General features: G+C 39.8%; 1 protein-coding gene across 1 annotated transcript in view; it reads right to left on the reverse strand.

Annotated features, from left to right (window-relative positions):
* LOC124595245 (adenosine deaminase-like) overlaps positions 1 to 16,948 on the reverse strand; it is a 162,884-nt gene that overhangs the window by 44,621 nt on the left and 101,315 nt on the right. Inside the window, exon 2 of the mRNA XM_047133906.1 lies at positions 13,524 to 13,585. Within this exon, the coding sequence (XP_046989862.1) occupies positions 13,524 to 13,585 (62 nt within the window). The remainder of the gene's footprint in view (positions 1 to 13,523; positions 13,586 to 16,948) is intronic.

Here is a 16,948-nt window from a genome sequence, read left to right on the forward strand (position 1 = left end):
ATAATTTCACACTTTTCTTTATTCAGGGTCAATTGATACTTTTCCCATCATACATATATCTTATCTAAATCATTTTGCAAGTCGTTTTGATCATCTGATGACTTTACAAGAAGGTAAATGACAGCATCATCTGCAGACAATCTAAGACGGCTACTCAGACTGTCTCCTATGTCGTTAATACAGATCAGAAACAATAGAGGGCCTATAACACTTAATGGGGAATGCCAGATATTACTTCTATTTTATTATTCTGTATTATTACTAAAATGACTATTGAAGCCTTTAAATAAAATTGCAAAATAGGATGGGTATGTTTATAAAGTACTACATAACATAATTGCTATGTTACAATCCGGCCTTATAGCCTCCCTACAATGGGCCATTCTAAGTGTTAAAAAGTGGCAGCCACACATTCGATATTGATGTCAGTGGCAACCATATGACAGTCTTCATTAACAGAGTAAAACCAGCATGAAACCTCATCACCATGGAGGATACAAACAATCACAAGACGACAACAATCCAGATGTCTCACATTCAACCGGATCTCGACCTACTAATCAGAAATGGCCACGGCCAACATCCATGACTTTCAACTTGAAGCAGTTGTGGTCAAACTGATCAACACTGACTTCTGGGTGAAGCAATGCATGCAGCCTTTGATGCAACAACCAAGGCAATCACTACTAGTTCTGTAAGTATCTTTGCCTCCCAGAAACAGTGGATGTCATGACAGTTTCTTCATGAACCTCCTCAGCAGGTGAACTCAAGATCACTCTACCGGTTACCATTCTGAACAGCCTGTTCTGTGGTAACATTGAGGCAAAGAATATCACTGACTTACACAGCTGAGCAGAGGCGTGAAGTGTCTGTGCTTCAGACAGGCAGTTTGTGCTGAGCAATGCAAGACAGAGGTGATTCTGTAGTGTGCAGTCACAAATAAAACTTGTAGCCAGTTAAATTTGTGTTCGTGTATTTTTGGTACGTTCTATCCTACTACACAGAGGAAATAATCTACAACTTTTTAAGGATCTAGGAATTCTTACACTTCCTTCCCAACATATTCATTTCTTAATGGATTTTGTTCCCAATAGTAAAAGTCAGTATCAAGTGAACAGTGATTTACAGTTGCAGTAGAAGACACAAAAATAATTTTCATGTAGACTGCCTCCTTATCCAGGATTCAGAATGCAGTTACGTACTCTGTTGATACGATAACTCTCATCTAATATCATGCAAGAAATTGGAAATCCACATCAATTCAAAATAAAATTAAAAACCTACCTCATCAACCACTCTTCCTACAAATTATCTGAGTGTCTAGATTCAGGGACTGAAGAGTTTTGTTACCTACATGGCAAGTAGTAATGTACTATAAACAAGATTTAGTATCTCTCAAGATATAGAAATATTTCCTTATCAAGTAAGTGAATATTAAGCTACAGACAGCAGATAAACAGCAACTACACAATAAAACTGAGGAGGCAGTAGGTGGTTTTTTTTTTAAGCATAATACTGACAATTTATTGTTAATACAGTATGGAGATTAAGTTTCTATGATGACCTTGATTTGTATTAATGTATACTATGGCCCTGAAATGTGCCTACTTCTTTGAGAAAATTGCACAAAGGAAAAAAAAAATTCTCCTGTTAAGTGACATTATAAGATGTGAATAAGTCAAAAGGTTTGTGTACACATATTTTGTCATGTCAAGAATGCACATTCCAACAGTGATGGGATTATTTTTCATTCTTACAGTTTCTCTGAGTAGCTTCAGTAAGAAAATTTAAATATTCCAATGTAAAAAAAAAAAAAAAAAATTCATTACTCTTCTCTAATCAATGGATGTTCAGGTCAATGCATTGTGGATGGCTCCCGTCACTGTTCATTGACTAACTGTAAGATTCTTGCACCACAAAAGTTTAAAAAATTAATAAGCTCAGACATTGTCTCTTATGAAGATAGGTTATTTCTCTAATGAGAGGATGATTAACAAAAGAGTCAACATGAATCTCAGATCGTTTTGTCATTGAACAATGTGGTTGCAATCCTACTGGAATTGGCCTCCTGTGAAAATATGAGTTTACAGTTCTGGAAAGACATGGAAAGTGGATATTTCAAATGTTTCTACCAAATAAAAAAGTGTTACATAATTTGAGTCAGAAATTATTCAGTAAACCATTTACATTGCAGAACTTACACTGTGCTTCCATCCAACATAAAGATGTAAGAGAGTGGGAGAGTCTCCACGAGACAAGTGAAGTATTCTACCATTTCCTTGTTTTAAAAAGATAAATGAAAAGAGATGCAAGCAGCAACTTAGAATGAAATAAGAAATTTCTGGTGTTTAATTTTTTTTAAGCACTTTATTTATGAACAGTAAAAAAAGCAGTAATATTTCTTGAATTTGAAAAGGTAATGTTAGAACTTGTTGCATATCCCTATGGGTTCTCCTCCTAATGGAATCTACAGAACATGATGAATGAATGGAAGAATATAATGCTACATAAAGGCCATCATGTATATGAAATCAGAAAAGAGCAATAGCAGCCACAAATAATTAACACAGTGGTAAACAAACATGTTAATCAGTGTAAAAGCAGGTATAGATACTTCCAAAAAGCCTCATTAAAAGATAATAGGTTTCTCTCCAAGTATTGATAAATTATAGGAATGGTCTAGCTTTAACAGTAAGCTAATATGAAAAGAATGAGACACATTCTCAATAAAGGAACATTGCTAAAATTATAGATTTTACTGGAATCTCAACCAAACTAAATGATTCTGGACAAAAACTGTAATAGTCCTGTATGCAACACACAGCCAGGCAATTTGCCTGGTCTCTGATTACTGACTGTTCAAAGTTTGTTAAATGCTGAATAAAACTGAGAATAGAATTGGTGTAATAAGTGTAAAAGTAGATGACAAATAGTAGCAAGTGTCAGCCAAATATAAAACATAAGGAGGGTTGGTTAAAGCAGTTTTATGGCAAAGCCACACTATTTCTGTGTAAGAGAAATTATATTCAAGCTTTGGTGAAGTTGTACTGCCTCACATTCCCTATTACTTCCTCAAACCTCACCTGACAAACACTGGGATGACCCTTTCAACAACAAGGTCACATTCAGTTATCCTCCCAGACTTCTCAAACATTAAAATTAACCCAGCTTTCTCACTCTACATTGTCAATGTTAAAGCAATCTTCCCCCGCCCCACTTGACAAGAAAGGTAGATAAATAGAGAGGCAGAAGAATGGGAGTAGAGTTAGACACAATGAAGCAAAACATATAGTTAGTTTAATTTTAATCAGTTTTAGACTATAACAGAAAGAAGGCTGGAGCAAAGCAAATAAGTCCCCACTTCTCTCTTCTAGTGCAGGTAGCATGTGTGCAAAACAACCACGTTAATGCACCTACAAAGGAAGCTCCCCCCCCCCCCCCCCCCCCACTACTACCACCAACACACACACACATACACACACACACAAGACTAGGAACAGTTTCAACCTCATCACCATTTTCAAATAAAATAATAGATAATTATAGACAAAAATAATGTTGTTAACAGAATACAAAAGTATTCAACAAAAATAATAACTTGAAGAAAGAGCTAAAAACAAAATAGTTTGAGAGATGCGCATACGACAGGAAAGGTGGTAACATACTGTATTTACTGAATTAATCTGTATATGTAAAAAATAAACCATGAGGACAATAATTTGTGGAGAATAATTTCTTTATAGAGATTGAGGCTGAATTATTAGAGTGCCACAGTACACAGATGACCAAATTAGTACCTTGGCCTCTTACATTATGGTCTGGCATGATAACAGTGATTACTCTAATGCAGATAACAGAGTATCACAAATAATTATCATACAAACACTTTCACAAGATTCTCCATTCTGAATATTAAGGACATTAGCAGAGCTGCTGATGGAATATGCAATGATATACTGACGTATACAAGGGTGTACTGAGAAGTAATGCTTTCAAATTTTTTATTCTCTTCTCAACATTGGTTGAGATATTACATGTCATGCACATTACTCAGTCAACTTTCCCACTTTGTTGATGGAAGTTGCAACCCTCTGCCAATACAGAGCTCTGAATTGTAGCATGTAACATGGTGGTGTGTAACAAACTATGTCAGTGTTAGAGAACCTCAGAAAATTGAAATTACAAATTCAAAGAGTTCACCCACACATGCAGCACCCTCTCCTTCTGAATGACAATGCCAGGCCAAACATGAGGGCTGCAACATTTGCAACAATATGATGTTTTGGGTTCACTGTCATCGATCATCCTACATACAGTCTAGACTTGCCCCAATCTAATTTTCATCTGTTTCCAAGAGTTAAAGAACTTCTTTGAGGACTTCACTTTGATAGTGATGAAGTATCAGTGATCATAAGTCAGTGGTTGCATCAATGACTACAAGTGTAATAAGAAATGCCAAGAAAGGAAGGAAAATATATTTGCTTAACAAGAGTGATAGGGCACAAATCGCAGAATATCTGAGTGACCACCATCAAACGTTCATTTCTGAGGAAGAGGATGTGGAACAAAAATGGAAAAAATTCAGAAACATCGTCCAGTACGCCTTAGATAAGTTCGTACCGACTAAGGTCCAAAGCGAGGGGAAAGATCCACCGTGGTATAACAATCATGTACGAAAGGTACTACGGAAACAAAGAAAGCTTCATCATAGGTTTAAGAGTAGTCGAATCATAGCTGATAAGGAAAAGCTGAACGAAGCGAAAAAGAGCGTAAAGAGAGCAATGAGAGAAGCATTCAACGAATTCGAACATAAAACATTGGCAAACAATCTAAACAAGAACCCTAAAAAGTTTTGGTCATATGTAAAATCGGTAAGCGGATCTAAATCCCCTATTCAGTCACTCGTTGACCACGATGGCACCGAAACAGAGGACGACCGAAGAAAGGCAGAAATACTGAATTCAGTGTTCCGAAACTGTTTCACTGCGGAAAATCGTAACACGGTCCCTGACTTCAGCCGTCGCACGGACGCCAAAATGGAAAATATTGAAATAAACGATATCGGAATTGAAAAACAACTGCTATCACTTAGTAGCGGAAAAGCATCCGGACCAGACGAGATACCCTTAAGATTCTACAGTGATTATGCTAAAGAACTTGCCCCCTTTCTATCAGCAATTTATCGTAGATCGCTGGAAGAACGTAAAGTACCTAGCGACTGGAAGAAAGCGCAGGTCGTTCCCATTTTCAAGAAGGGTCATAAATCAGATGCGAATAATTATAGGCCTATTTCGCTTACGTCAATCTGTTGTAGAATAATGGAACATGTTTTGTGTTCTCGTATTATGACGTTCTTAGATAATACAAATCTCCTTCATCATAACCAACATGGATTCCGCAAACAGAGATCATGTGAAACTCAGCTCGCCCTATTTGCCCAAGAAATTCACAGTGCCGTAGACACTGGCGAGCAGATTGATGCCGTATTCCTGGACTTCAGGAAGGCATTTGATACGGTTCCGCACTTACGTTTAGTGAAAAAAATACGAGCTTACGGAATATCGGACCAGGTTTGTGATTGGATTCAGGATTTCCTAGAAGAAAGAACACAACATGTCATTCTTAACGGTTCAAAATCTGCAGATGTAGAGGTAATTTCGGGAGTACCGCAGGGAAGCGTGATAGGACCTTTATTGTTTACAATATACATAAATGACTTAGTTGACAACATCGGTAGCTCCGTGAGGCTATTTGCAGATGACACGGTTGTCTACAAGAAAGTAGCAACATCAGAAGACTCGTACGTACTCCAGGAGGACCTGCAGAGGATTAATGCATGGTGCGACAGCTGGCAGCTTTCCCTAAACGTAGATAAATGTAATATAATGCGCATACATAGGGGCAGAAATCCATTCCAGTACGATTATAGCATAGGTGGTAAATCATTGGAAGCGGTAACGACCGTAAAATACTTAGGAGTTACTATCCGGAGCGATCTGAAGTGGAATGATCACATAAAACAAATAGTGGGAAAAGCAGGCGCCAGGTTGAGATTCATAGGAAGAATTCTAAGAAAATGTGACTCATCGACGAAAGAAGTAGCTTACAAAACGCTTGTTCGTCCGATTCTTGAGTATTGCTCATCAGTATGGGACCCTTACCAGGTTGGATTAATAGAAGAGATAGACATGATCCAGCGAAAAGCAGCGCGATTCGTCATGGGGACATTTAGTCAGCGCGAGAGCGTTACGGGGATGCTGAACAAGCTCCAGTGGCGGACACTTCAAGAAAGGCGTTACGCAATACGGAGAGGTTTATTATCGAAATTACGAGAGAGAACATTCCGGGAAGAGATGGGCAACATATTACTACCGCCCACATATATCTCGCGTAATGATCACAACGAAAAGATCCGAGAAATTAGAGCAAATACGGAGACTTACAAGCAGTCGTTCTTCCCACGCACAATTCGTGAATGGAACAGGGAAGGGGGGATCAGATAGTGGTACAATAAGTACCCTCCGCCACACACCGTAAGGTGGCTCGCGGAGTATAGATGTAGATGTAGATGTAGAAGTAGTCCATGCAGAGATGAGGTAGTGCCTCCATCAACAAAGTCAAATATTCTACAATGATTGTACCAACAAAATACTATTCTGTTGTTGGGTAAAATATGTTCGTTGCCTGGGTGACTATGCTGAGAAACAAATATGTAGACATGCAGAATAAAGTCTATTTCATTTAAACAGCTTTAAGAGCTTCCACATAAAAAATTCAGAAGCATTAGTTTTCAGACTTTTCGTGAAAACTTGTGACTGTGGACTGAGCTTATAGGTCCACCACTCACAGAAATTTGAACTTTGTGTGGGCTCTATCACTCAGACTGTGACAATTTTTCATGCAGTTTTTCGAACTGTGAACTTTGCTTGTGCACTACGACTGTGCATTCTTTCATGCAGTGACACCTGGACTGTGAATTATTCTGTGAATTGTGGACCTTGGGTCTCTGTGCTTTGAACTGTGAACCGTGTGTGTTTCTCCTTCTTTCCAGACACCATAGACAAACCATCTATGGCAGCTACACTACAGCAGCTAATGGCTCAACAGGTGGAAAGTCAAAAATTTATTTAGGATCTTCTGGCCAGGGTATAGCAACAGATGGCTAATCCTTTGCCATTTCCACAACACAAGGAGAATTCAGAAGACTTGGACTCATACGAAAAATGGCTACAGCAGCACTTTATGATGTTTAAGGTAAAGGACAATGATACAGCTAAATCTTTTTTCGTATATTGGATCCAACCACAGACTTATCAATTGTTGAGCAAGCTAGCCTCCCTGACAGAACCTGATAAACTGACATTTGAGGAAATGTGTTCCTCAGTTAGTGCTCACTACCAAATAAATTGTCATGTGATTTCTGCTCGTCCTGGGTTTTACCAACGCTGCAAGCAACCAGGTCAACCCTATCGACCTCAGGCAGCAGAACTAAGTCACAGATCCAGGTTTTTTTAATGCCAAAAGCAAATAATTGTCTGCAGAGGTCTTGATTAGAGATGCACTTATCGATGCAACATCTGATAGAATTTCACGTATAGTCTTTACAATTTGGAGACCCTTCTTTAGATGATGTGTTGCCTCTAACACAGTCATACTAAGTCACACAAGTGGCAGGCCAACACTTAGACTCCTGGACAGAAATTGCTGCAGTAAACAGATAGCCCAGCAAACTTTACAATTTGGTGCCCAAAGGGGAAGTGTGGCAGTCCACAAACAGCAGCAGGCCTATCCCCCCGCATGTAAACAGTGGTTTTCAAGATGCCCCAGGTTTAGACAGGCACATCCTTCCTGCCTAGACTGTTTGCAGAAGTAAGCTAGAGACAACAGTCCAAGCAGATCGGCAGTGCACTAGATGTGCAAGACATTGTCAGCTTCCTATTACCTGCAGGGCAGCCATTCCATCTTCACGATCGTGAGATCAAATGGACATAAATGTTATCAATGATAACCCTTCAAATCACAGAAAATCCTCCAATAAAATACACATCTCCCTGCAAGTAGCTGGGAAATCAGTAAACTATGAGGTTAATACAGGTGCCACCACAAGTTTCATCAACTATGAAACATATTTACAATTAGGGGCAACTGCACTAACTCTATCTGCTCAATGACTGGTAAATTCTAGCAAGCAACAAATTTTGTTGAAAGATCAGTTTACCACAGGAGTCACTCACAAAAAATGAGAAGAGAAATGACTTTCTAAATTTTAAACAGTGATTATATGGTAAAACTTTTTGGCCTGAAGGTATTTACATCTTTGGATTGCCCATCAATGACTCAAGCAATCTAGTATTCGAGAATGTACTTACAAACAACTGGAGGAGCTCTGTACAGAAATCCCCAGGATTTTTTCTTCTGATCTGGGAAAGAAAGAATATCGAAGCTCACATTTCACTAAAGCCTTTGGCACAACCTTGATTTTTCCACCCCAAGTCGATTCCTTAGGCACTCCATGAACAGGTCACAAATAAATTAGGCAGGCTGCAGGAATTGGATGTGATCGTACATTATCTCATCAAGCCAGCAGGCAACTCTCCTGGTTATCATCAAGAAGCCACGTGGCAGGCTCATGCTTTGTAGGGATTCTGAAGTCAGGGTGAATGCTCAAGCTAAAGTGGACATGTACCTGATTCTGAAGCCTGATGAACTATACACAAAGCTGAAAGGTGGCTACTTCTTACCTTAAGTTGACCTCACTGACATGTAATTACAGTTAGGTAAAAGTGCTCAGAAGATTTTAGGAATCTGCACAACACACAGTTCATCATGGAAGTTCTACCAAGCAGCATTTAGTAAACCTGAAGACCCTCATTTTATTTTGCAGGCAGCAGGATTAAAATGCAGTCTCAGCAAATGTGAATTTTTCCAACCTTTAGTGGAGTACTTAGGCCAAGTCTTTTCTCAACAAGGTATTTTACCAAAAAAGAATCATGCTGAAGCAATTGCATCAATGCCTCAGCCAGCAATGCTAAAACAGCTCCAGGCTTTTCTAGTGAAAATTACATACTACATAAAATTAATTCCTGCTGCATCCCAGACAGCTCATCCATTACAAAACTCGTGTAAGAAAAGAGTGGCATTAACTTGATCCACAGCATGGGAAAAGGCATTCCTTAAGCTCAAATGGCACCTCCTCTCAGCACCTTGTTTAGAGATGTTCCAATCCAGAAAGCAGCTAGTGGTGGCAACAGATGCATCAGAATATGGGTTGGGGGCTGTCCTTGCTCACAGAGATGATGATGATAGATCAGATTTCAGAAACCCTAATCTCAGTGATAAAAAAACTCTGAAAATGAGAAATGGGCACAATGATTATCTTTGCTTTAAAAAAATTATTTATTTCTCTATGGTAGCAGGTTCCAGCTGGTGACAGACCAGAAGCCATTGACCTCATTGCTCAACCCAGCAGCTCATTTACCATATCATATGGTTGTCAGCTCCACCGCTGTGCACTGTTCCTCTCTAGATTTAAGTAAGAGAATCAGTCCGCCCTGGTAGCTGAGTGGTCAGCGTGATAGACTGTCAATCCTAAGGGCCCGGGTTCGATTCCCGGCTGGGTCGGAGATTTTCTCCGCCCAGGGACTGGGTGTTGTGTTGTCCTAATCATCATCATTTCATCCCCATCGACGCGCAGGTCGCCGAAGTGGCGTCAAATCGAAAGACCTGCACCAGGCGAACGGTCTACCCGACGGGAGGCCCTAGCCACACGACATTTCCATTTATTTCAGAAACACAGTACAGCACATCAAACTCGACACTTTTTGCTGAGCAACAAGTTCAATCAGGAGGAAATACTTTGCTTCTTCCTGGACAACAAGGCTCAACAAGCCACGGACAGTTTTCCAGTTACAGGAATCTCAATTGCCAATGCCGTGGGAATGGAAACATTCTCCAACAAGTTCACACTTTCATTTTGAGGGGGGTGGCATGAATAACTGGCCTATCAATAATCTAATCCCCTTCACCATTACTATGTGCTGAGACACAGTTTGAGCCAGGTAGATAGTGTGGTCCTTTTAACAATTGACCACAAGTCATCACGAGTGGTAATTCCAACATCACGATGAAGACAAATCATTCAGTTTCTTCATCAAGGACATTGGGGTATATTCAGAACCAAGCTGCTCATCCGGTGGTTCACTTATTGGCCTGTCATCAAATGGAAAACAAAGTGCCTAATCTGTCAATGCAACACACATTGAGACCAGTAAGCAGCCCAGCATCAGGTTTTTTTGCCAATGCCAACAACCAACAAACTTCAGAATCAGTTGCATCTTGATTTTGCCGGACCCTTCCTAAGTACAACATGCCTCATCATAATAGATAGTTTCTCCAATATACATTGTCAACTGCCATACTATCATGGCAGAATATACAATAATGGTGCTGTCCAGGATTTTCACCAATGAGGGCCTGCAGCAGGTGATAGTCACTGACAATGCTGCAATTTTGGGCATAGGTCTTTGAGAACTTTCCACTAAGAATCGAGCGAAGCACGTCTATTCACCTTCCTTTCACCAGAAACAGCTACAGTTATGCAATTTCAGTCCACATTTCTCTTCTCACTAATTCTTCCCAAGCTCCCGAAGTTTCCTGTCCTTCGGTGGAAGACGAGCTCAACCTCGAGTCCGTTCTCCCCCCATCCGGCCCCCCCCCCCCCATTCCTCCTCCACCCATCCCCTTCTCACCCCAATGTGAACTGTTCTGGGTCACCACAGCAACGGGAAGGCAGAACCCAGCCTCACCTCCTGCTTCTCCACCATGAGGCAGACTGACAATTTGGGTCCAGATACCTTAGTTGGGGACCTCAACAGATGGTGCACCACAGAGATGGCCACAACTCAATAGCCCAAATGTCATCATGGCGTCACCTCTGGCTGCAGCCACCACACCCATCCCCACCCAGTGCAGCTATCGCTGTCACGGCCACTTTTGGCCCTACCCTCAAGTGTCTGCAGACCAGGGGCTTCTGCTGCCTGAGGCCTTAGGGAGGGGAGAGGGGAGGGGGGAGAGCAGATGAGATGGAGGTTGCACACCTTGTTCTATGCCCAGCAAGGGGCTGGGCCAATGTTTAGTGTTGTTGCACCTCCCCACCTCCTTTCCAGTAGGGGAAGAGTGTGGTAAATCCCCATTACTGTGTTTCCAGCGCAGTACTCTGTTTTACAGGCAAAACAAAAACTGTCATATCACTTAAATCAATGCACCTCTATGCCAGATCAGTGCTTTCCCCATGAGTGTTAAACTTTCTAACAAACTTCAAACTTGGAAAAAACTTAAAGACATATTTTTTAAGGGATAGGACATGTGATGCACAAATGCCAGAGCTGACGGGGAGGGATGCACAAAGAAAGTGACATAGAAATGTGGATTGGGAGGGGGTAATACGACAGGTGCAGAGCCACCTAAGAAAGCAGCCATGTCAAAAGAATTTGGAGGGGACGATAGGACAGGTGCAGGGCTACCTGTGAAAGCAACCATGTCATACACCAACTTTGCTGCAATCATTGCACAGATTTTTATGTCAGTATGACAACTAATCGGCTGCCCACCAGAATATATGGCCACCACCAAACAGTTGCCATGAACAAAGTTGATGAACCAGTGGTACAAAATGCAGCTGGGCACTAAATGCTCTCTTTCAACGGCTGCTTCACAAGCAGGGTCAACTGTATCCTTCCCTCCATTATCAAGTTTTCTGAACCACGTAGGTGGCAGCTATCTCTGGGAAAACACATTCTTCACTCCAAAACCCCCCTGGCCTAAATCTCCATTAAGCCACTATCCCTACACCCTCCATCCAACAGATCTGTCCTATCCGCCCTCCCAATTAATGTCTCCATGTGACTTCATCATGTGCCCCTCGCCTCTGGCTCTGGAATCCATGTATCACATGTCCAGCCCATATTCCTGCCACCCCTCCCTCCCATATTCCTAGCCAGCAATATTTGAACAAAAGGATAAGAATAACAAAGTTTCAAACTAATTTCTTCACCATACTCAGTCACTTGAATTATTCTGTAAAACTGAAATTTAAGAATATCATGCTGTGGTGGCCCTTAGCCACACATCAACCCTAGCATTCCCACAGGTTACTACATCAGAGTGGCCGTGCGATTCTAGGCACTACAGTCTGGAGCCGAGCGACCGCTCCGGTCGCAGGTTCGAATCCTGCCTCAGGCATGGGTGTGTGTGATGTCCTTAGGTTAGTTAGGTTTAATTAGTTCTAAGTTCTAGGCGACTGATGACCTCAGAAGTTAAATCGCATAGTGCTCAGAGCCATTTAGAGTGTTTCTTCGTGTGCTGACTTCCATCACAAGCTATCAATTTTACCATACGACCAGATACCTGGACACTGTAGCCGCTGGCTACCGATTCAAAGAAGGCTTCTGCCAGCCTAGCTTTGCTCAGCCTGGCTCTCATGGTTTCAGCATAAGTTCCATCTGATGCTACTGTCATGACAGACACACTAAATTGTGACACTTGCCACTGAGTTTGAAAGTTCTCCCATGCTGTGCTGCCTACATACCCACTACAAATCCCAGTGAGTGACTGAAAGTTAATGCCACAAACATTCTGACCAGCATGTGTTTTGTGCCCACCTGGGTACTGTATGAGTTTGCCCATCTCCACTGTTAACACGCATGTAATAACTATGCAAACTTTGTTCTTTATCTCATCGTCAATATTTTCCATGTGAGACAATTACCATGTGCTGCTTTACTTAGCTTTGTAGAAATTACCCAGTAACCTCCTCCAAGGACAGTTAATCTACGAGAGTAAATCATGTTCCTTTGGTGTAACAATTTGATTTTATATAAAAGTGTCATTTTCGAACCACATGTAGAACTGTTCTTTATACAGCACCTAGCATGCCACATTCTGCTACATTGTATTCAGTTTTAGTAAATTAAGTAGGGAAACAATCCCCCACAATGCAAGTAATTAATTGACTTATGTTGTGTTTTACAGAAATGTTTCACATAAAATTGTACATTTGCAGTATGCAAAATATACTAGTGTTTCTTTCTGCAAGTCAATAGTACAAAAAAACCACTCTTCTGAAGGCAAGAACGACAAATGAGAGTGTATTGTCAGATTATGAAGTCAGTTTGTTACCTACCAACACATAAAAGTATATTATATATATAATTATGGTTTTCACTTGAAATAAACTGTTCTTATGTCTCTGCTGCTGCTTAAGGTATGGTTTTAAGTCATGCTACATATATTTCCTACCAGAGAAACCACATGGAAAGAAGTTACATGTAGATAGGTCTGAGCATTAAGGTAGTCAAGTTACATTCCCGCTGTGCAATAAATCTTCTCAAGACTCTTCTCTTCCTCATTACCACAGAATACATTTTGAGAGAAATATTGATTAATAGAATGAGATCTAATACAATCATTACATTTAATATATCTAGCAAAACTACAGAAACTAAATACACTGATAATAAACTTACTTTGCAAGTTCCCATAATGTTTCATGTCTCACACATCCATCCAAGTGCACATGAAGCTCGACCTGTGGAAAGAGTGACAGTACGTTACTGACAAATTGAAATTTATAATGATTATGCTTTTGAAATCTATACCTCTAAATTAAATACATAAAACTTAATTATTAATAGTGAATTGTGTAGAAAATAAAACAAACTGATTTTCAAGATCCCAAAGTACTGTTCATTTAATCAACATCACCATGTAAATTTATCAGCTATCACTGTGTAAATTTATGAGGCTGAGAAAAAATGACTTTCTTTTTAACCTCATTTCTATTTCTAATAATTATGATTTCATCTTTATGATATATAGCAGCTGGGCTATAATTGCCTGCACTGTTTTTAGTATGAGATGACTGTTGTTGAAATAAATAAAATATTTATGCAATGTAAATACCAATAAATCATAATCACCACGTAAGAGGAGGTGCTGAGAACCAGACAAGTGAAGCAGAATTTTACATGTCCATTTGATATAGCTGCCCCAAGTTAGTCAAGTGCAATATTAGTTTTATCAATATGTATTGAGAGGGGCAGTAAAACATGAACAATAACCAGTACTCCAGCAGCAACAGCACCTCTCAGGTCTGCACTGACAGCTAACACCATGCAGCAGCACTGTTCAGTTGCTGTTGTCATTTGGCACAAGACACAATACTTGACACAATAAGGTCTGTCTATGTGAATTTATGTTCGTTGGATAGCTCTTAAACAGACTCTCTGAAAGCTAAGCAATTTTTCATATTTATTTTTAAGGCCTGTCCATCCCTCAGTATCCTCAATACCTAGTGAGTAATCATGGATCCTGTATTTTCAATCAATGTGAAGCATTTTGGTTAAAGAAATAAAAGTTTGTAAAGATACAAAAACATTCGAAGCCTGAGGCTCTGAAAAGAATTGAAATTAAAAGAACAGTTTAAAACAGCTAAAATTATAAATTCATAGTTCCAATGGACTGTTGATCACTGAGTAACCAGCCACTCTGACATCCATTAAAATATCCTGCTTAAAAATTTGGGCAGGAATGTGGACAACTCAAAAAAATCTAACATCATCTCCATTCATCTCATTGCTAAATAAAGTAGAGAACAGGTCATCATCAAGTCAAATTACCATCTCCTTATAAGAAAATAAGAGGTAGTTTTCAGCTGCACTGAAACTGATATGCCACATGCACATCACAGCACTTGGTTCTTCCAGTTGGGGAGGCAGCACATTGCTGGATTGATAATATTGTGTTAAAACCATTCCTTTCTATATGTATAATTGGAGCTGTTGAGTTTTCAACTTTACTTTATCACAGGAATTACAATTAACATTGATAAACAAAGCAAGAAAATTATCAAATTTTATAGTCATACATTCTCAATACATCAGTGTCAGCCTAGTGACACTACTCCTTCCTCTGAAAGTGACAAAGGTAATTGGTATTTAGGGTTAAAATGCATTTAATATCATGAGAGCACAGTCAGATCACTCTGGTGTTGCTGGTCAAAAGGTATGTGCTAGCTGCATATTTATATAGTCAGGTGCATGTAGCCTTGTATGCCCTTCCTGGTCTTGTAAGTATTTTGTACTTTTGCAGTAAAAGCTGGTTCTTACCTATTGATCAAGATTGTGGTAGGCAAATTGTGTATGACAATATAAAATGTCTTTCCCTGATGCATGACAACTTTAAAGAGGCCATCATATGGCGGCTGAGTGAATTACTAATCACATTAAATGCATACATACGCACTCAATTGCTCACTAATCTTGAAAACTGAGTGGACATTTGGCACCGTCTGGATACTGCAGGATGAAACAGTTTTGTTTGTGTGCATACCTGATAAACATTATTGAGAATGGCATCAAAATATTCTCCTAGTAAATGTAACATTTGTCCATGACCACCTCTATGGTTGTTGCATTCAGGTTCTTTTTGAAGGAGGTTCTGATGACGAGTCAGACTATCAGTAAAGCCTCCATCCAGCATTCAGGAGTGCGGTACCTGAGAGAGGCCTTTAGCCAAAGATATAAGTGCTCTAATTGTCCATTTGCTGAAGGATAGTAAGTTACTGTCCAAATTCTGTGCATTGTTAGGAATTTTTCTAGGTCCTTAAATAAGTTAGACTCAAATTGTCAGCTGTTATCTGTAGCTACACACTGAGGTATGCCAAGTTGCAAAATCCATCCATGGAAGAGTGTTTTGGATGTGATCTGAGCCGTAGCATTTGCCAACATAAGGGCTTCTGCCCAATGTGAAAAACAGTCGGCTCAGCTGCCATTAGGGGACATTTATAGCCTGCCAATAGTTAAACTGAACTGAACCAGGTGTCACAGTGTTTAGCACACCGGACTCAAATTCGAGAGGATGATGGTTCAAACCCACATCTGGCCATTTACATTTAGGTCTTACATTATTTCCTTAAATCACTCCTGGCAAATGCCAGGATGGTTTCTATGAAAAGGTGTGGCTGATTTCCTTCATTATCCTTGACACAATCCAAGCTTGTGCCTGTCTCTAATGATCTTGATGGAGATGGGACATTAAACCCAGTCTTCCTTTCCTCTTCCCTGTTAAACTACTATGTCTATATCAATGTGCCAGAATTGCTGGTTTGACAGAGCAAAATTGCCAAGGGGGAAGGTGACTTGGCAACTTTACTTTATTCATCTGGCATGTGTTTGAATGCCAGATGAAACTTATGCAGTTCCTGTCTATTCCATGCCTGACAAGTGCTCTCTTGACAGTACACATAGTCACATTAACTTCTAGAGGGGCCAGAGCATAAAGTCAGATGATGGCTTGACATTAAAACTCAGCTGTAACACACAGTCATGCATTCAGTGTTGAGACATTATAATAAAAACTTGGCTTTTAGTTGGATACGCAAATATGTCAAAGTTGCAAGCCAGATGAAGAAACAAGGAGAAATTTTAATTCATGTACTTATGTGTCCTACATGGTTTCTTGTTTATGTAACTTACAGAAAAAATGAACTTACTAGTATTGGTATACAAAATAAAGTTACTAGTGTATAGATACAAAGTTTTCTAACATCTTTACACTATTAAAACCATATTTTGAATACAAACTTCCTCTCCCTAGTCTCTTACAGACATCAAGATTTGCAGGAAACACACATCCAATAAAAACAGGAGAGTATAACAGCAGGTCTGCAGCATTTACTGACAGATGTGAATTTTACCAAAATATCAATTTAATAACCCATGGTTGCAAAATACTGACAAGAATTATTTACAGAAGAGTGGAATGATGGTAGAGGCTAGCACTGGTGAAGAACAGTTTGTGTTCTGGAGAAACGTAGGAACATGTGAGGCAATACTCGACTTACAACTCATCTTAGAAGATAGATTGAAGAAAGACAAACCATTTACAGCAT

This window comes from Schistocerca americana, chromosome 2, assembly GCF_021461395.2.
Source record: "Schistocerca americana isolate TAMUIC-IGC-003095 chromosome 2, iqSchAmer2.1, whole genome shotgun sequence".
NCBI classification, from domain to species: Eukaryota; Metazoa; Arthropoda; class Insecta; order Orthoptera; family Acrididae; genus Schistocerca; species Schistocerca americana.